Genomic DNA, 21,184 nt, shown 5'->3' on the forward strand with positions numbered 1-21,184 from the left:
CAGCAGTTCTTGCCCATACTAAGAAGAAGGTCATTGTCATGCCTGGGCATAAGACCAAAAAAGCCACCTCTTTTATGTGGAATTATTTTTAACAAAATCCTGACAGCATTTGTCAAGCTATCTGTACTGTTGGTGAGGCCAAAGTACTGTATGTAGATGCAGGGACATTAACCATCTAGGAACCTCCACCCAGCTACACCATTTCAAGTGAGTTCATGCAAAATGTTTGGAAAAATCTCAAAAATCCTGTAAAATAATAAAAAGCAGTCCAGCATCAGCTAGCAGCAGCATGGATAGATCCCAGAACATGCAATCTCTACCACCAGCACCTTCAACATCAATATCCTTATTAATATTCAGAGGTAGTCCTGCTGCATCCAATTTGCTAAGGCTGATTGACTCCTCCTCTATCCAGGATTGCCGAGAAGGATCCTTGTGTGCTAGGGCTGCTGCTGCTGTGTGTGAATTTGCAAGTATGAAATCTGCCATCCAGTTGCACAGTGTACTCTAGCATTAGATTTGCATCCAATTTGTGCCATCAATGCATCTGATTTTAGAAAGTTAGTTGAGGTCCTGTGTCCCAACTACCAAATTCCATCTCAATTTCAATTCCTTGCCTGTACCTGGATGTTAAAATTTTTTATTTTTTGCCTAAAAAATGGCATTGTACCAAGTATCCACTTAAATACAGATATGTGGACAAGCAGTACTGGTCAAACAAAAGATTACATGACTTTGACAGCCAACTGGGTGGGTGTATCACCTTCAACAGCAGCAGCATCAGTATCTAACACTCAACACCAGCTCATTCATAGGCAGGCTACTCTCTGTATCACTGGCTTCACTAAGAGGCTACCAGTGTCGACCTGTTACAAAAACTCAGGGAATTCATAGCAATATGGCTTACCCTGCTAAAACTCTCCTCAGGATTTGTTATTTCCGATTACACATGCAACATTATAGGAGCATTACAACTGGGTGATATTACAATTGATGGTTCAATATTTTTTTTTTTTTTTAAATGACAGGTGTGAGCAGGAGATGCTGTCTGTGGCCTGTACATTTTTTAGAAATTTTCGGCATTCAGCAACTACATGTAAAAGATTGCAGCAGCTGCTGGGGTACTTTATATACTTCAGCATTTGGAGGACTAGCAAAAAGCCATACAAACCTACACTACAAGCTATGACATTCTGCTAATTACATTGGACTTGTAGATCAAGTTCTAATTCCCCTCACCAGGACGAAAGGGTTTGCAACATCTTGCCATTGGAGCTCTACATTTTGGTACCTTTGCTTGATCCTAGGTTTAAGTCCTATGTAATGTTTTTCTCTCCAACTGACACAGATCTTTGGAGATGTAAAGAGATCCTTGCGAGCAAGTTGTCAGCTAAAGTGGCACATTACACGGCAACATCACCTGATTCAGTTTCGCCTGCAAATGCTGCTGCAAGAAAAAAACTGCAATTTTCTTAGAGACAGTGGGGTGGTGAGAATGAGTCAACTCACTGCACCAGAGGGAATGAGTCAATTCACTGCACCAGAGGGAAACAACATTGACATCTGGTTAGACTTAATAGGATTGGCCAAAACTATTGACACCTCTACAGTGACAATGAACATATTAGCATATTGGAAGAAACAAATGACAATTTTGAGCCCCTTGTACAAACTAACTTTGCTTTGCTGAAGCTGTCCACTCTCCAATGTGTACTCAGAAAGAGTGTTTTGCACAGTCGGTAACCTTGTGAGCAATCAGTACAGGAGGCTATTTCCTCAAAATGTGGAAAAAGTGATTTTACTAAAAAATAACTACTGTACTACAGATTCACTGGGGAAGATCTGTGTTGCCAATTACAACAAAGTACAGAGACTTCTGTAATGGTGGATTCCAGTGGGGATGAGCTAATATTGTGTGATGATAATTTTAACAACACTGATGAGGGTGAGGATGATAATGACATCTTTGAACTGTGGAGATTATTAACAACACTGTTAGCCACCTTAACCCCATTGGTACTGTAGCATGTTTTGTGAGGGCCAAAACAAACAAAGAACACTTCAGCCACAAAAGTGGCAGTCTCTGTTGCTGAATTGTTTAGTTTGTGAAACTGTGCATGTCCTTTATAAAATACAATCTAGGGGTTGGTGGGTGGACCCAAGCACAAATCCATCATGCACCACTTTGCATTATGGGTTTTGCCAAGATTTTGTGTCTTTGAAAGGCAGGTTATATTATTGTACTTTACCAGGGCATTCATATTGTTTTGCATCTTGCAATGCTATATTTTATAGTATTTTCCATTTCTCTGATTTGTTACATTTTTTAAATTTTTATATTAACATTGCAATCAATCAATCAATCAATCAATCAATCAATGCTTTACCTGGCTTCCACTAAATACTCCACCTTTATATACCTCTGCTTTTTTCAGACCTCTGGCTCTAGTTCTTGGTTAATGAAAACATTGTATAGCATTGTGTAGTTTTTATGAAACTGCCATCATGTCTGCCACTGCAGTGCCACTGTGCTTCCTAGATGGGCTAATTCTTTTTTAAACTCCATGTGTTTGTGCCGCTGCTCTGTCGCTTAGTTTAGCCAGTCAGCTTACTGCAGCCTTTGGCCAATTTGGATGAAAACAATTTTGTGAGCTGTGAGGTGGTAAAAATTTACTGGAAATAACTGAAAATGATTGATCTTGAGGTTAATAATAATGTAGGGGCAAAAGCTGGCCCACATTACATGATTTTAACTGTTTTTATCCATTAAAAAAAATCCATATCCAAACCCAAAACACGATTATCAATTAGAATGTGCACATCTCTAATATTTATTAAAGGCTACAACTGTACTGGGTAAAGATCAGCTTCTGCAAATAACATACTAGATAATAACCTAGCTACATTCTTCCCAGGTACCAGTGTCAGTTTGCTCTGAGAGTTGTCCACCAGGATTCAGAAGGGCAGCTAGGAGAGGACAACCCACCTGCTGCTTCCAGTGTGTCCCCTGTCCACAGGGGGAGATCTCCAACCACACAGGTAAGAGGTGCTACTGACATTGTCTGTGTAAATATTACATACATTACACATGTAGCTGAAACATATAGACAAATGCCACAGTTTTAGAATTGACAGCAATTCTAAAAACAAATGTGTATATATATATGAGAGAGGGGGAGAGACGAAACGTCATCATCCCGGAGTCGGATTCTCACAGGTTTTGAATTCTATATAAGTCTACATAAGTCTCTCCCTATGGTGATTTGGGCACCGTTTCACACTGACTCCAGTCTAGGCTGATGTGTCCAGTGGCTGCTGTGCTGTGCTCATTCTCTCCACCTCCAGTGACTGCTACTGTGCTGTGTCCACTCCAGTCCCTGTGTCCAGTGGCTGCTGTGCTGTGTCCATTCTCTCCACCTCCAGTGACTGCTGCTGTGCTGTGTCCATCCACATCCTCTGTCCAGGGTCTGCTGTGCTGCTGTGTCCATTCTCTCCACCTCAAGTTTGTCCATCCACTTCCTGTGTCCAGTGTGTGCTGTGCTGCTGTGTCCATCGACTTCATGTGTCCAGTGGGTGCTGTGCTGCTGTGTCCAACCACTTCCTGTGTCCAGTGGGTGCTGTGCTGCTGTGTCCAACCACTTCCTGTGTCCAGTGGGTGCTGTGCTGCTGTGTCCATCCACTTCCTGTGTCCAGTGGGTGCTGTGCTGCTGTGTCCATCCACTTCCTGTGTCCAGTGGGTGCTGTGCTGCTGTGTCCAACCACTTCCTGTGTCCAGTGTGTGCTGTGCTGCTGTGTCCATCCACTTCCTGTGTCCAGTGAATGCTGTGCTGCTGTGTCCATCCACTTCCTGTGTCCAGTGTGTGCTGTGCTGCTGTGTCCATCCACTTCCTGTGTCCAGTGTGTGCTGTGCTGCTGTGTCCATCCACTTCCTGTGTCCAGAGGGTGCTGTACTGCTGTGTCCATCCACTTCATGTGTCCAGTGGGTGCTGTGCTGCTGTGTCCATCCACTTCCTGTGTCCAGTGGGTGCTGTGCTGCTGTGTCCATCCACTTCCTGTGTCCAGTGGGTGCTGTGCTGCTGTGTCCAACCACTTCCTGTGTCCAGTGGGTGCTGTGCTGCTGTGTCCATCGACTTCATGTGTCCAGTGGGTGCTGTGCTGCTGTGTCCAACCACTTCCTGTGTCCAGTGGGTGCTGTGCTGCTGTGTCCAACCACTTCCTGTGTCCAGTGGGTGCTGTGCTGCTGTGTCCATCCACTTCCTGTGTCCAGTGGGTGCTGTGCTGCTGTGTCCAACCACTTCCTGTGTCCAGTGTGTGCTGTGCTGCTGTGTCCATCCACTTCCTGTGTCCAGTGAATGCTGTGCTGCTGTGTCCATCCACTTCCTGTGTCCAATGTGTGCTGTGCTGCTGTGTCCATCCACTTCCTGTGTCCAGTGTGTGCTGTGCTGCTGTGTCCATCCACTTCATGTGTCCAGTGGGTGCTGTGCTGCTGTGTCCATCCACTTCCTGTGTCCAGTGAATGCTGTGCTGCTGTGTCCATCCACTTCCTGTGTCCAGTGAATGCTGTGCTGCTGTGTCCAACCACTTCCTGTGTCCAGTGAATGCTGTGCTGCTGTGTCCATCCACTTCCTGTGTCCAGTGGGTGCTTGTGCTGCTGTGTCCATCCTCTCAACCTCCAGTGGCTGCTACTGTGCTTTTGGCCTTATTCAGCAATGCAGATTACCGATGATTGGGAATCTGCACAGGTACATGATCCGTTCTGCAATCCTGCACAGAGACTGGCAGCAGACTGTCAGTGATTGGCAGTCTTCTGCCGTTTGTGGATGGGGAAGGGGTGGCGATGGCCTCTGTTTCCCAAAATGGATGCGTGTTGCCACAGTTGGGGAGGAGGGAAGAAGCCGGGCCCTTTGTCCACTGACGGAGATATCCTGGCTTCTTCCTCTCTTCTGCGGCGGCCGGCTGTATGACCCTGTGGGTCACCTTAGCCGGCCGATGTTCCGCAGAGTATCTGATGCTGTGTTGAACAATAGAGCTTGGAAACATAATGCAGCAGGAGGCGTGATGCCCCCTGCTCCAGTACCATATCTATATATCCAGGAGAGAGAGACTACCGCACTAGTTATATTTACTGAAATCCCGTATGAAAGAATAGTATAATCTACATACATGGGGCCCCATTTACAAACGAAATATAACCCCTTAGCGCTCGCTAAAGGGGTTATACCTTTTTGCTGTATTTAGTAAACAGCGGTAATCTAAGATTACCGCTGTTTGTACAGCATCGCTCTCGCCATCTAAAAGATGGCGAGAGCGATGCGGGCCCCATTGTCGGCGATGGAGACCCGGCTGTGCCTTTCCGGCTTCAACGAAGCCTTCCAGGCACTGCGGGTCTCCCTGTCATGCACATGGGCAGACGGACCGTCGTGCATGCGCATGACCCTAGAGCCCCGTTGCTGGTAGCGTTAGGCTGTCAGCAGCCCAGCAGAGGACATCGTCGAGGATGAGGATGCTGCTGGACTTTGCGGGACCTCGCCGGAGGGGTAAGTATTACTAAATACCAGTGGAATTTTCGTTTGTATCACAGTGATACTAAACGAAAATTGACGCTGGTGTTTCACTTCGTTTGTAAATGGGGCCCATAATGACTTATTAATAATCACTCTATACCGGGGGTACTGCCAATTGATAACTATTGAAATAATTGTATCAGAGAATACAGTAAGATGTTTTGTGGTGGTGCACTAATATTTAAAATCTAACTTTTATTTCTTCCTCAATAAAAATATTGGTACTTACAGCAAAATATATATAAAAAAAACACATAAAGAAAAACATACATTTGTGAAGACAATACAAATAAAGGCTGTGTTTAAAAACAAAGAGTCCCACTGTGTATTATTAGCTATTACATATTATATTTGTCTTTGATGTGTTCTTCCGATGTGTTCACATCAGGGGCGTAACTAGAACTTTGCGGGCCCCATAGCAAAATCTTGAAAAGGCCACCCCCCTTCTATTGGCACAGAGAGTTAAAAAAACTCACATTGGTCCCCACATCAAAACAAAACACATTGGCCTCAATAGGAAAACAAACAAACACACTGACCCTCACCACCATCCTCAGCCCCTCATCACTTTCCTTTGCCCCAGCCCGTCATCACCTTCTTCTGCCCCAGCCCCTCACCTCCATCCTCTGCCCCATCAACTCTGCCCCCATCAACTTCCTCTGCCCCTCACCAACTTCCTCTGCCCCTCATCAACTTCCTCTGCCCCTCACCAACTTTCTCTGCCCCTCACCAACTTCCTCTGCCCCAGCCCCTCATCACCATCCTCAGCTCACCACCTTCCCCAGCCCCTCATCACCATCCACAGCCCGCAGCCCCTCACCACCTTCCCCAGCCCCTCACCACCATTCCCAGCCCATAATCACGTCCTCAGCCCCTCCTCAAATCACTGACCTCGGCTCAGCCCCTCAGCTCATCACCGCAGCCTGCCTCTATCAGGGGCTGTGCGTGGATGGGGAACAATGCATGGCAACGTGAATTTCCTGGTCCAGGCTACAGGGACTATCAGCGCATCAGGCCAGCCCTGCACACTATGGCGCTGCTCACGGCTAGCGGAAGTGCCCGCTAGCTGGAGCAGATGTCTGCTACCAGTTTGCATTCCTCTGCAGCAGGCTGATGTGAGCCGGCCCTGCCGGCATTGGGCAATATGGGATTGGACCAGTAGGAACATTCACGCTGTCCTGGTGGCCCAATCCATCCCTGGACAGGTGACTCAGGCTGAATCCATTTATGACTGGGTGCAGGGGGAGTGGCGGGCCCTGGAGGCAGCCCGGGCCCCATAGCAGTCGCACCCCCTGCACCCATGGTAGTTACGCCACTGGTTCACAATATGTGTTTTGACAAACAATCATTCAAATGTATGTTAGAGAATCAATTCTGTATTTTCTTAATAAATCCACTAGTCACATTCAGTTGTGAGTACAGGGTGGATGAGGTGTATATATACAGATATAAAGCACCCTAATCTACAGATCATATCATATTGAGAGATCAAATCTGATATATTGCTCGTCATGCCTCCGGGGTATTTCTGTTCAATAATCCTCTTGTGATGCACATATGGGAAAAAGATCTTGCTATGTAGGTATCTATCCACTGGGGATTAGTTTATCTTGGATTATTATCCTCTATTTAGTACAATAACAAATGGACAGAAAAGTATGTACCGAGGTCCAAGATAGTGTTCCCCCTATCCACTGGGGATCAATACATTCCAGATTAATACCCTCTAAACGGTCCACTGGTATGTGCCAAAATGATGGACAGTGAAAATGTATCGAGGTCCAAAACCGGAGTTCCCCACTGCAGTTAATATTTCACATACCAGATATTGCTATCCATTAGAGAGCACTTTGTCAAGGATTATTACCCTTAACCTAGCCCACTAGCATGCAAGCAATATGTATGTATTGAGGTCCAGACAGGGGCAGAACTATGGGAGACAATAGAGGCGCCTGCCGCCGGGATCTAGCACTGAAGGGGCACCTTCTACATTGTCCACAACATATTCACCCCACTTAGGGCTGTAACTATGTACCCGGAGTGTACTGCCAATACATGGCTCCTCTTCCCGTCATCTGAGCAGCCACCATACACTAGTGGAGAGCTCCATGTCAGACCATCAGCTGCTGCCTTCATCTATCTATAGCCTGTCTGCATGCAAATTGCTACATTACAGTGTCAGCAGCTGTGGCGGGGGGGCACCAAATTATAACTTGCCTACGGGCATCTGGGATGAATTTACACCACTGTGTCCATGCCAGGTTTTCCCTTTTATCCCAATAATACGGGTTTTGAATTTCTTTCCACAATAGTACAATATTCCTTATACCTCAATGTGCTAAGTGTATTTATGGTCCACTGAGTTATGAGGTTACTATAAGATATCAGCAATCATGTTCTCCATATCTGTCAGATTTATTTACTGTAAGAGGATGTGGGGGGGATTCATGAGAGGAGACAGAGAAGGATTGGTCAGAGTGGTAGGAGGACAGCCAGTAGAGGTCAGTGTGACGTAGACCAAGGGATTGAAGTATTTGCAGGAGGAGAGGGTGGTCTACAGTGTCGAAAGCAGCAGAGAGGTCAAGGAGAATAAGCAGAGAGTAGATGGATTTGCCAGCAAGGAGGACATTGCTGACTTTCGTGATGGCAGTTTCAGTGGAGTGGAGAGAATGGAAGCTAGACTGAAAAGTGTCGAGGAAGGAGTGGGAGGAAAGAAAGGCAGCAGTGGCGTAACTATAAATTTAGCTTCCCCCCCTGCCAAAAACAAACATACGCAAAGATGACGTTTAAGGTGTGTGGTTTCATGATACAGTAATGCATTACACTTTATGACACACTAAGTAAGGCCCCTTATAACACATTATGCCACACCATAATGCCCTTATAACAAATGATGCCACACCTTAATGCCCCTTTATCACATTATGCCACACTGTAATGCCCCTTACAACACATTATGCCACACCGTAATGCCACTTATAACACATAATGCCACACAGTAATGCCCTATATAACACATTATGCCACACTAAAAATACCCCTAATAGCACACTGTGCCACACAGTAATGCCCCTTACACATTATGCCACACAATAATGCCCATTACATCCCACCCTGAAAAATCTACTTCACCAACCCTCCTCTCTGATCCTGACAGTCTGTCACCTCAGCTCAAGACAGGTTGCACAGTTTCTATGTCCATGTACAACCAGAATATTGGGAACATAGCTTGTAACCTGTAAATTGCATGTATCAAGTTAGTGCCCTTATACAGTCCCCCCTGTAGTAGTCCCTCTGTAGTTGTTCCCTTATGCAATGCCCCCTGTACTAGTGCCCGTTATGCAATGCTCCCTGTAGTAGTGCCCCTTATGCAATGCTCCCTGTAGTACTGCCCATTACGCAGGGCCCCCTGTAGTTGTGCCCCTTTTGCTATGCCCCCTGTAGTTGTGTCTATATGCAGTGCCACCTGTAGTTGAGCCCATATGCAGTGCCCCCTGTAGTTGTGCACATTTGCCATGCCCCCTGTAGTTGTTCCCATATGCAGTGCCCCCTATAGTCGAGCCCATATGCATTTCCCCCTGTAGTTGTGCCACTTTGCAGTGCTTCCTGTAATTTAGCCCATATGCTTTGGCAAGATGTGAACAGGCACAAGGAGAGAGGTATCAGAGGAGGGTCAAGAGGGGTGGTGGAGGGGGGACCGGGTGAAGGCCATGATTTCCTCCAAAAACATCATGGTATATTATGTACTTGGTTTCTGACAAATATTAAAACTAGCAGTGCACCATATGTTTCTCTGCATCGGCTTCTTGTTTCTTCCCCTGGCACATACTGGCACACCCCACTATTTAGCCTTGGCAAGCATAGTTGCTACTCATTCTGTTGTCTGGTTGAGGATTGGAGGCCTGCACTTTCTTTCCGTACACCCCAGAGAACCCGTACTCCCACTGTTATTTGTAATAAGCCTTTTGGTAAACAGTCTCTCTCTCCTTTATTTTTTTAGATATATTTTTTTATATATCATCCAACCACTAATTATTGTACTATATAGTGTATATTTTTATTATATTTCAGATTCTGTTTATTGTGTCATGTGTCCGTGGAATGAGTGGCCAAATGCACAGAAGGCCAGATGCCTAGAGAAACACATAGAGTTCCTCTCCTATGATGATCCACTAGGAGCAGCATTGAGCATCACATCAATATTGTCCTTTTTCATTCCTATCTTCATTTTAAGGATTTTTAGCCAAAATAGGTCCACTCCTATTGTAAAAGCCAACAACTACTCTCTAAGCTGCTTTCTTCTGATGTCACTGTCCTTCTGTTTCCTCTGCCCTCTGGCTTTCATTGGTTACCCCCAACCTGAGAAATGTCTGCTCCGTCAAGTGACATTTGGCCTGGTTTTTACCCTCTGCATCTCTTGCATTTTGGCTAAAACTATTATAGTCGTGTTGGCCTTTATGGCCACTAGACCCGGGAGCAGCCTGAGGAGATGGACCAATACTCGAGTTTCCTACATGATCATTTTTGTCTGTTTCTCGTTAAAATTATTCTTGTGCATTACATGGCTATCCCTTGCTCCACCTTTCCCACAATACAACATGCAAAGTCTACCCACACTCATCATCGTTGAGTGTAATGAGGGATCTCCTATTGCATTCTGGACCATACTGGGTTATCTGTTTATTCTGGCCACCATTAGTTTCATTGTTGCCTTCTTGGCTCGGAGACTCCCTGACAGCTTCAATGAGGCCCAGTTTATCACTTTCAGCATGTTGGCCTTCCTCAGTGTCTGGGTCTCCTTTATCCCAGCTTCCCTCAGTGCTCAGGGAAAATACACTGTGGCCATGGAGATATTTGCCATCCTGGCATCCAGTTGGGCTCTGGTGATCTGTATGTTTCTTCCCAAATGTTTCATCATAGTATTCAGACCTGACATGAATTCTAGGGAATATCTCATGAGATGGGACAGAGATCAGTAGGATAAAATCAAAAGAAGATATGGACTAAATACTGTAAATACTACACTGTACATAAAACTGAAGGTAGTAACTGAGCATTACATTTACAAATGATTCATTAAAGTTTATTTATTTTATCAACATTTGTTTTATCCATGTAGTGGTTGCCTTTACTGTACAGTACATACTGTTTGGTCTCACAACAATGCATAGATCAGGTTATGACATAATTATGACCCTTTTTCTAATCAATACAGAGCATATCAAGGACTAGTGCATACTACTTACAGTACTGTACAGTAAGACTAAGTACTGGAGTAATACAGTATTTGTGACAATTAAACACATTTTGTATGGAGTGTGTCAGAGTTTCTGTTTATTGTTATAATATGTTTTATACAGATGTGTCCTTATACACCTAGGGCTATGTTTATAAAAGTTTCATTTTGGACGATTTTGTGTTTTAGGTGATTTTACATTCGATTTTGAGCATCAGAGATTTACTAAAGTCAAAATTGAATTTTAAATTCAAAATAAAACTGAATCTCATTCAAAATCGAATATCGTCTACATCGGTACTTTTACATAGACCAACACAGAAACCCCTGATTTACTAATATTCTATTTGAAATCAAACACCAAATCGAACTCCAAATTGAGCATAAAATCCCTAAAATAATAGTCTGCTTCATGCTGGCATTTTAGCAGAAGCAGGTGTGAATTACATAGATGCATGCACAGATCAGTGTGATCCGTGAATGCTTTTGTGTGCTTAAAAATGTGGAAAAGTTTTAAAATGTAACAAAAAAAACAAAAGTTTACTTAGTGGTTCTCACCTTTCAAATCAATGGTGGGAACCGTTCACTGGCTGAGAAAGGCGGAGCTTGCCTCTCTCTCAGCCAATGAACGCTCAGCCCATGCAATCCTTGAGGATGGTACTGTCTGTGGAGTCCGCGTTTATCTCACTGAGAAAAGCCCAGTGCTGGTTGTGCATTTAGGGGGGGGACCGCACATAATTTTTTTGGGAATTTTATACATAGGTTTTTCCACACAGTATCATACACGGATCTGTGCAGGTTTCTGTGTAACTGGCACCTGATTACGCTAAAATTACCAGCATGAAGCAGGTCTATTATTTGGGGGATTGTAAATTTGATTTAGTGTTTGATTTGGTGTTTGAGTTGGACATGAGCATCCAAAATCGAACAAGAAATCACTAGTGCAAAATCGAACCACATTGAATTCGATTTAGAAAAGCATTACAAAATCAAATTTTTGTAAATGGCACCAGATGACGTACTGTGGTTTTCCTTACATTTTTTTGCATCTTAGTCCAACGCAGATGCAGCAAAACGCCGCTCAGAAGCCTGATTCAGACCCGCTCGCGAGCGCTATGCGCACGCAAGCAGGTCGATGGTTGCCCAGTGCGCATGACGGAGCCGGCTCCGTCGTGCGCATGCGCGAGACCCGGATAGCGACGGGCAGTCTGTCGCTCCGGGTCTCGTACCAAAGGGGGCATGTTGTCGATGTTGAGTGACAGCACGCCCCCTTTCTGTGTTTGTGAATTGTGTGCACTGTGGCTGCACGTGCATCAACAAAGGAGCAGCGCCAAGTGTGCGCCTGTGTCCCATAAGTAAAGAGCTGGCTGGCTCATTTCTTAAAGGGTGGTGTAACCCACAAAGTGCACTACTCTCCAGCAAAAATAAAAAAATATTTTCTGTGTTTGTGTGCGCTTTAGCCGCACGTATATATCAATATAACATAAATGGAGGACCAAACTTTCTCCGATAAAAATAAAATAGGGAAAGATCAAGAACCACTTCCTCCTAGTGCTGTTGCTGCTGCTGGGAGTTGTTCATCATCCCAGAGAGGAAGTAGGAACATCACTACTTTTACTAAACAATTGACCCTCCAACAGTCCCTAACGATGAGGATGAAGTACGACAGCAGTCATCCTGAAGCAAAACGTATAACTGAAGCCTTGACTGCTATGTTGGTGTTAGACGTGCGTCCGGTATCCACCATTAGTGCAGTGGGATTTAGACAATTGATGGAGGTAGTGTGTCCCCGGTTCCAAATCCCGTCTAGATTCCACCTGCATCCTCAAAGCAGCAGTGACAAGCCTGCGTCTGTCAGTTAAAGGGTGGTGACACCCTCAAAGTGTGCTACACAAACAATAAAAATATTGTTCTTTTTTTTTCGGTCTTTGTGAAATGTGTGGGCTGTAGCCGCACCTGCATCCTTAAAGCAGCAGCGACAAGCGTGCGTCTGTCTGTTAAAGGGTGGTGACACCCTCAAAGTGTGCTACACAAACAATAAAAATATTGTTCTTTTTTTTTCTGTCTTTGTGAAATGTGTGGGCTGTAGCCGCACCTGCATCCTTAAAGCAGCAGCGACAAGCGTGCATCTGTCTGTTAAAGGGTGGTGACACCCTCAAAGTGTGCTACACAAACAATAAAAATATTGTTCTTTTTTTTCTGTCTTTGTGAAATGTGTGGGCTGTAGCCGCACCTGCATCCTTAAAGCAGCAGCGACAAGCGTGCGTCTGTCTGTTAAAGGGTGGTGACACCCTCAAAGTGTGCTACACAAACAATAAAAATATTGTTCTTTTTTTTCTGTCTTTGTGAATTGTGTGGGCTGTAGCCGCACTTGCATCCTCAAAGCAGCAGCGACAAGCGTGCGTCTGTCTGTCAAAGGGTGGTGACACCCTCAAAGTGTGCTACACAAACAATAAAAATATTCTTCTTTTTTCTGTCTTTGTGAATTGTGTGGGCGGTAGCCGCACTTGCATCCTCAAAGCAGCAGCGACAAGCGTGCGTCTGTCTGTTAAAGGGTGGTGACACCCTCAAAGTGTGCTACACAAACAATAAAAATATTCTTCTTTTTTCTGTCTTTGTGAATTGTGTGAGCTGTAGCCGCAATTGCATCCTCAAAGCAGCAGCGACAAGCGTGCGTCTGTCTGTTAAAGGGTGGTGTAACCCTCAAAGTGCTCCAAAAAATAAAAAACTATTTTTTTAATGTGTTTGTGACTTGTGTGCGATGTAGCTGCACGTGCATCAACATAGTAGCAGCGCCAAGCGTGCGCCTGTGTCATAAGTCAAGGGCTGGTTTGGACATCTGGTCCGGACTGAAGGACGTGCCAACAATTTCTGACAAGTCTACTGTCACTGCATATGATACAGTCCTCAAAGCAGCAGCGACAAGCATGCGTCTGTCTGTTAATGGGTGGTGACACCCTCAAAGTGTGCTACACAAACAATAAAAATATTGTTCTTTTTTTTTCTGTCTTTGTGAATTGTGTGGGCTGTAGCCGCACTTGCATCCTCAAAGCAGCAGCGACAAGCGTGCGTCTGTCTGTTAAAGGGTGGTGACACCCTCAAAGTGTGCTACACAAACAATAAAAATATTCTTCTTTTTTCTGTCTTTGTGAAGTGTGTGGGCTGTAGCCGCACTTGCATCCTCAAAGCAGCAGCGACAAGCGTGCGTCTGTCTGTTAAAGGGTGGTGACACCCTCAAAGTGTGCTACACAAACAATAAAAATATTCTTCTTTTTTCTGTCTTTGTGAATTGTGTGGGCTGTAGCCGCACTTGCATCCTCAAAGCAGCAGCGACAAGCGTGCGTCTGTCTGTTAAAGGATTACATCGGTGACAGCATCCAAGTAGGCATGTCAGACAGTCCGTACCTGTACTGGCAGGAAAAAGAAGCAATTTGGAGGTCCCTGTACAAACTGGCTCTATTTTACCTGAGTTGCCCCCCCTCTAGTGTGTACTCTGAAAGAGTGTTTAGTGCAGCCGGGAACCTTGTCAGCGAAAGGCATAGGAGGTTGCTTCCACAAAATGTGGAGAAGATGATGTTCATAAAATGAATTATCAACTCTTCCAGGGAGACCAGCCTCCAGAACGTACAGAGGGACCTGTGGTTGTGGATTCCAGCGGGGACGAATTAATACTCTGTGAATATGAGGATGTACACACTGAAGAGGGTGAGGAATCGGTGGATGCGGAGGATGAGGATGACATCTTGCCTCCGTAGAGCCAGTTTGTGCAGGGACACATTAATTGCCAGCTTGTTTTGTGGGGGCCCAAACGAACCAATCATTTCAGCCACAGTTGTGTGGCAGACCCTGGCGCTGAAATGATTGGTTTGTTAAAGTGTGCATGTCCTGTTTATACAACATAAGGGTGGGTGGGAGGGCCCAAGGACAATTCCATCTTGCACCTCTGTTTTTCTTTGAATTATGTACTGTTTGGGGCCTAGTTTTTCAAACTGCCATCCTGTCTGCCACTGCAGTGTCACTCCTAGATGGGCCACGTGTTTGTGCCGCCCACTCGTGTCGCTTAGCATAGTCATCCAGCTACCTTGGTGCAACCTTTTGGACTAAAAACAATATTGTGAGGTGTGAGGTGTTCAGAATAGACTGGAAATGAGTGGAAATTAAGGTTATTGAGGTTAATAATAGCATAGTAGCAGAAAAACCCACAAATTCTGTGATTTTAGCTGTTGTTATGCTTTTTTTCAAAAAAATACAGATCCAAAACACAAAACCCAGAACCCAAAACACGGAAGGGTGGTTTTGGCAAAACCAATCCAGATCCAAAACACGAAGAAAGATCCAGATCCCAAACCAAAAACACAAAACACGAAAAGTGGCCGGTGCACACCTCTTGTACTTACCAGTCACACACAGCTCTACATCAGTGTCTCCACTTACAGTAGCACTGCATCCTCTGCTATCACTGTGTACAGACCCATCAGTAATACACAACTACTGTGTCTACTACAAGTGTGGGATGGAACCCCTGCACTGCATCTACTGAAACACCTACCCTGCTGCATGCCAGCACTCCCTTTGCTGTATTTGCAATCACAGTTAGACTTGTTACTGCACCATCAACTGTCGATATTACTTGGCAGGACTCAATGAGTAGTAGGGAAGGTACTTAGGAAACAGACAGTTGAAATGCCGGCCGCCGGCTTCCCGACACTGAAATCCCGGCATGGTACTAATGATAGTAATTTACCTTAGTAGGGATCTTCATCTGCCGGCCATCAGGCATCGGGATTTCATCCGCTGGGCTGAGGTCCGGCGGTCATACATACCGATTCCAAATAGTAGCAATAGTAAAGTGTATATTATCCATTCAGGTAATCCATCCAGTGAGATGATCAGTCTATATACAGTATTTTGCACCATCGTCCTATGTCAGCTCAATACAGCTACTTGTTTCATGAGTGGGAGATGCAGCGTGAGGTTATCAGAGCTGGAGGGTGTAACTCTGGAGATATCATGATTGGAACTGTGTTACCTATTCATCTGGATAAGATCTATCAGCCAGTCTCCTTCGCCGAGAGACCACCTAGGACCATCTGTACAGTGTAATTGTGGAAGTTGTATCATGTATGACTATCAGGGCCAGACCGGGCCTAGAGTATATACCTGGCAGCCAAACCACACCAAAACCAGACCACACCAGCTCTCATTTATATCTACTATGTTCACTGGCATTACTGCTGACACAAAACTGAAGTTAGGGCTGAGTGTAAAGCCTTCAGTGCTTTCACCCAAAACCATTTTAAGCCAAAACCAGGACTCTGAAGGGAGTTAAAATTCTTGGCGATGACAATGAAGTGCTGTGGAAACACTGCCACCTCACTGAAACTACCAACATAGTGTTACCATTGATGGCTTTACCATTGATGGTCGATGGTTTTAAACCATCAAACAGAAGCCATGAATGGTAATGCATCGATGGTTTGTGTTTTGCAGTTGTAGCATGCGCAGAAGGCATTTATTTTTCACCATCAGTCTCAGCCATCAATATTATTCCATTGGTGGCACCCCATCAATGGTGAAAACAATCACCATGATTGCTAAACCATCAATGGTTGATGGCCAACCCTCCACCAACATCTCCAATTCTTCCCCGCACCTCATAGAGATGACTGACTGTTCGTCCTGACCTAATAAGTGATTTAAATGAAAGAGGAAATAATTGTAATAGTCAATAGGAAGTTTGATGTTTATGAACATTTGGTGGTTGAAAGGAGTTCACTCAGCTCATGTCGTTTAGTCCTCAGAATAGTAACATCTGATTGGTCAGTGTTCGATGAGATAAAGGGGGTCATTCCGACCCGCTCGCGAGCGCAGTGGAGGGAGCTCCGTCGTGCGCATGCGCTAGACCCGGCGAGCGACGGGCTCTCCATCGCTCTGGGTCTCGCACCAAAGGGGGCGTGCTGTCGATGTTGATTGACAGCACGCCCCCTTTGGTGGGCGTGCCGGGGTGCGTGCCTGCTAGACGGAGGCGTTCCCATGGGAACGCCTACCATCTGAAGCCGGCCCCACTGACATCACTAGTGATGTCAGTGGGAGTGATTTTGGCTCTGATAGTGCCAAAATCACACCAGGGCTTGCGGCAGCGAGACCCTACCGCAAGGTCTCCGTTGCAAGCCCGATGGTCGCGATGGTCAAGACCATCGCGACCATCATCATGGATGCTCGCATATGCTGTGGGTATTCACCCACAGCTATGCGAGTGGCCAGGAGGCCGCTCCATTTTCATGGAGGAGGGCACTGATTCAGAGCGAGCGCTCTGAATCAGGCCCAAAGTACCATCACTCTCCATAAGTAAGAGCTCACTTATATTACCTGATAGCTGCCTGTCCTCCTGAGAAAAATTGCTTTTGTCTCGTACTTTATTTTTTATATCAGTGAACCGCTGAGAAATGCCTGGTGCCCTGTTACTTGTAAATTGAGATATCTGGAGCAGACATTGTTCAGAGTTGCATTGAACAGCATATTCTAATTGAAGTCATTCTAATTGAAGTTCTTTATAATGTAGGGTTTTAATTCTTTAATTTCCAGACCATACAGGTTAGAGGGAATATACTGTAAGGGCTGTTTTTTGAATAAAGAGACAACAAGACACCCAACAACCTCTTACAGTGATGCGTCTCTATGGGGTCTATGGGGCATATTCAATTGGGCGCAAGGTTTAGCAAGGTAAAAAACCTTGCCCTCAATTTTGGAATACCGAGGGTATGCGTGCTCCCGATACCCATGGTATCCAATTTAAAAAAAGTGGTTGCAGGGTTTTCAGCTCTGAAAACACCGCGCTGGGCAAAAAAAGAAATAAAAATATTCTGCATTTACCTGCTCCGGTGGTCTCCGCAGCTCCCGGTGGCTTCCCCTCTATCTTCTCACTAGAGAAGGGGCTGCTGGGAGTCCTGGGGGCTGCTGGGAGGCTCCAGGGGCTGATGGGAGGGGCAAGGGCTGCTGGGATATGTAGTTCTCCCAGCGCCCATTCAGAGGGGACACACAGACACTGGGGGGGCCACACACACCGGGTGTCACACACAACACTCATACACACACACACTCACAAACACTGACATACTCACCCTGCAGCAGAGGACCCGGCTTCTGACGCTGGATGCAGAAGAAGATGCAGAAGACAGCGCTGCTGAAGGTTAGTAATTGAGGACTAATTAAGCAATTTGGAAACTTCAAATTGCATAATTAGTCCACAGGGGGGGGGCGGGGTCCTGAGCAAGTCCCAGTGATTTTCCCAAAAAATTAAAATTTGGGGGAAAAAATCACACTTGCTCAGGAGGTGCGTGAAAAAAAACCTCCCGGGGCTCGAATTTGAAAAAAACACGCACCTAATTGAATAGCAAAAACCCCGCACCTGCAGGAAAAACCACACTGGTGCAGGATTTTTGCCATTTACGTACCCAATAGAATATGCCCCATACTGTATATACAGTATTAAGTATTGGAGAGAGATAAAGTATATGGAGATACAGTAAAGTACCAACCAATACGCTCCTAACTGTCATTTTTCAAACACAGCCTGTAATGTGACTGATAGAAGCTGATTGGTTGGTACTTTTTCTACATCCACTTTATTTCTCTCCACAGCTTAGTACATAGACCCCTGTATCCTTAATTTATTTTTCTCGTTTTTTCTATTCACTTATTTTTGTTGCTTAAATTAGAAAAAAAAAAAAAAAAAAGATCTGGGCTATTGCACCACATCGCCTCCACCTATTTATAAAGTGACTGTGTAGTAGGTGAAGCATATTATATCTAACAGAAATGATTATTCCTCTTGATCCTCAAGGTTCCATTTTGAGAGTTTTCAGCATCTCCAAGCCTTGATATTCCCAGTCGAGGAGGTCCACAAAAATGTCAACATTCTCCCCAACATTTCTCTAGGGTTTCAAGCACTTGATTCTTGCACTATGCTCCATCAGGACCTACAAGGAACTCTACAAGTGTTGACTGGATGGGGAAGGGTCATCCCCAACAATCGATGTTTAAACAATATTCCATTGGGCACTGTAGTCGGACATTCAATCTCCACACTCTCCATTGCGGTGGCTCACATACTGGGCCTCTATAGGTACACTCAGGTAAGGAATGCCTAAACAAGTAGTATTGTCACCTGGACCTAGCTGATGAACCAGTAGAACTTCAAGTGTTTGGTACAGTGTCTAAGGAAATTGTTTTTGGAATTGTCCCAACAGATTAGTAATTTCTCCTCCAGCTTTCTTTAGAACCATCCCCAGTGACTATTATCAATCTCAAGGACTGATCCAGTTAGTACTGTATTTTAATTGGACTTGGGTAGGGCTTTTGGCTGTAGACAACGAGTATGGACAAAATGGAATACAACTTGTAAAAAAAGAGATAGTTAAGGCTGGAGCATGTGTGGCCTTTACAGAGACCATTCTCTGGAGTCAGTCCAACCGAAATGCCCCACACATAGTTCAGGTCATCCAGAAAAAGCAGTGCTGTGGTTGTCTTCGCCAATGATGGCGTAATGGTTGCATTACTGCCTCACAGCACTGAGGTCGTTGGTTCGATACCCACTACGGCCCTAACTGTATGGAGTTTGTATATTCTCCCTGTGCTTGCGTGGGTTTCCCCCGGGTACTCCGGTTTCCTCCCACATTCCAAAAATATACTGGTAGGTTAATTGGCTCCTAACAAAATTATCCCTCGTGTGTATGTGTGTGTGCATGTCATAGGGAATAGATTGTAAGCTCCACTGGGGCAGGGACGGATGTGAATGGCCGAATATTCTCTGTAATGCGCTGCGGAATATCTGTGCGTTATACAATTAACTGGTAATAAATAATAATAAATAAAGGATATAGATTTGTTTGGTCAGAGACCATCGCGACCATCGGGGCTTATGACGAGACCCTAGAGTAGGGTCTCACTTGTCGTAAGCCCTGGAGAGCTTCTGGCTCTGTCAGAGCCGGAAGCTCTCCACTGACATCACTTGTGATGTCAGTGGGGCCTCCCCCAAACGGTAGGCGTTCCCATGGGAAAGCCTCCGTTTGGGCTGCCACCCCCGTGGCCCGCCTTCCAAATGAGGCGAGCTGTCAATCAACATCGACAGCTCGCCCCCTTTGGAAAGAGACCCGCTACGACCAGCGCTGTCAGTCGTAGCAGGTCTCACGCATGCGCACGAGGGAGCCGGCTCCCTCGTGCGCATGTCCTCTGGCCAAACATCGAGGCAGCCTTGCAGTCGTAGACCATATGGCCGCCTCTGAATAAGGTCCTAAGTCCGGCTCAGGTCTTCCCGCTAGACTCTGTTCCCAGAATGAGGGAAAACATCATCATCCTGGTGTTGGATTCTTGCGAGATCCGGACTTTGCACATTTCGTGCCTCCCGCCCCAAAATCTTTACTCCAGTCCCAAAGAGGGTAGTGAGAGCTTGTGTCTCAGTCTCTAGTGTCTGTGGGAAAGTGGCATGGCTGCTCTGCTGTATTAGTCCAGTCCAGTGCTGCTGTGCTGCAGTATCAGTCTGGGGGTGACCTGCTCTGCTGTATCAGTCCAGTCCTATCCAGTCCAGTGGTGCTGTCCTGTGCTGTATATTAAGTCCATATAATTTTTACAGGGGCTGCCCTGTGTGGTGTAGGGGTACACTGCCCTGTGCTGTATATTCACTCCACTCTACTCTATTTAATTAATCCAAATAATTTTTACAGGGGTTATTCACTCCATAAAAATAATGCACTCCATAAAAACAATGGGGGACAAAAATTTGGAGGATAAAATAGGGAAAGATCAAGAACCACTTCCTCCTAGTGCTGAAGCTGCTGCCACTAGTCATGACATACTGTAGATGATTAAATGCCATCAATGTCATCTGCCAAGGCCGATGCCCAATGTCATAGTAGAGGGCATGTAAAATCCAAAGAGCCAAAGTTCAGTAAAATGACCCAAAAGATTAAATTTAAATCATCTAAGGAGAAACGTAAACTTGCCAATATGCCATTTACGACAAGTAGTGGCATGGAACAGCTAAAGCCCTGGCCAATGTTCATGACTAGTGGTTCAGCTTCACATGACAATGAAAGCCCTCCTCCTCCCACTAGAAAAATGAAGAGTTAAGCTGGAAAAAGCACAGCAAAATACTTGTGCATTCTAAGAAAATATCACAAATCCAAGGAGAGTCCAAGTGTGTCGGCAGTTGCGATGCCTGACCTTCCCAACACTGGACGGAAAGAGGTGGCTCCTTCCACCATTTGCATACTCTCTGCAAGTGCTGGTTGGAGCACCCACAGTCCAGTTGCTGATATTCAAATTGAAGATGTCACTGTTGAAGTACAACAGGATGAGGATATTGGTGTAGCTGGCACTGAGGAGG

General features: G+C 45.4%; 1 protein-coding gene across 1 annotated transcript in view; it reads left to right on the forward strand.

Annotated features, from left to right (window-relative positions):
* LOC148505898 (extracellular calcium-sensing receptor-like) overlaps positions 1 to 10,592 on the forward strand; it is a 30,442-nt gene extending 19,850 nt beyond the window's left edge. Inside the window, exons 5-6 of the mRNA XM_088447610.1 lie at positions 2,916 to 3,039; positions 9,636 to 10,592. Of these exons, the coding sequence (XP_088303736.1) occupies positions 2,916 to 3,039; positions 9,636 to 10,543 (1,032 nt within the window). The 3' untranslated portion in view covers positions 10,544 to 10,592. The remainder of the gene's footprint in view (positions 1 to 2,915; positions 3,040 to 9,635) is intronic.
* The last annotated feature ends 10,592 nt before the right edge of the window (positions 10,593 to 21,184 follow it).

Source organism: Taudactylus pleione, unplaced genomic scaffold, assembly GCF_031769625.1.
Source record: "Taudactylus pleione unplaced genomic scaffold, aTauple2 ptg000435l, whole genome shotgun sequence".
Classification (NCBI taxonomy): Eukaryota; Metazoa; Chordata; class Amphibia; order Anura; family Myobatrachidae; genus Taudactylus; species Taudactylus pleione.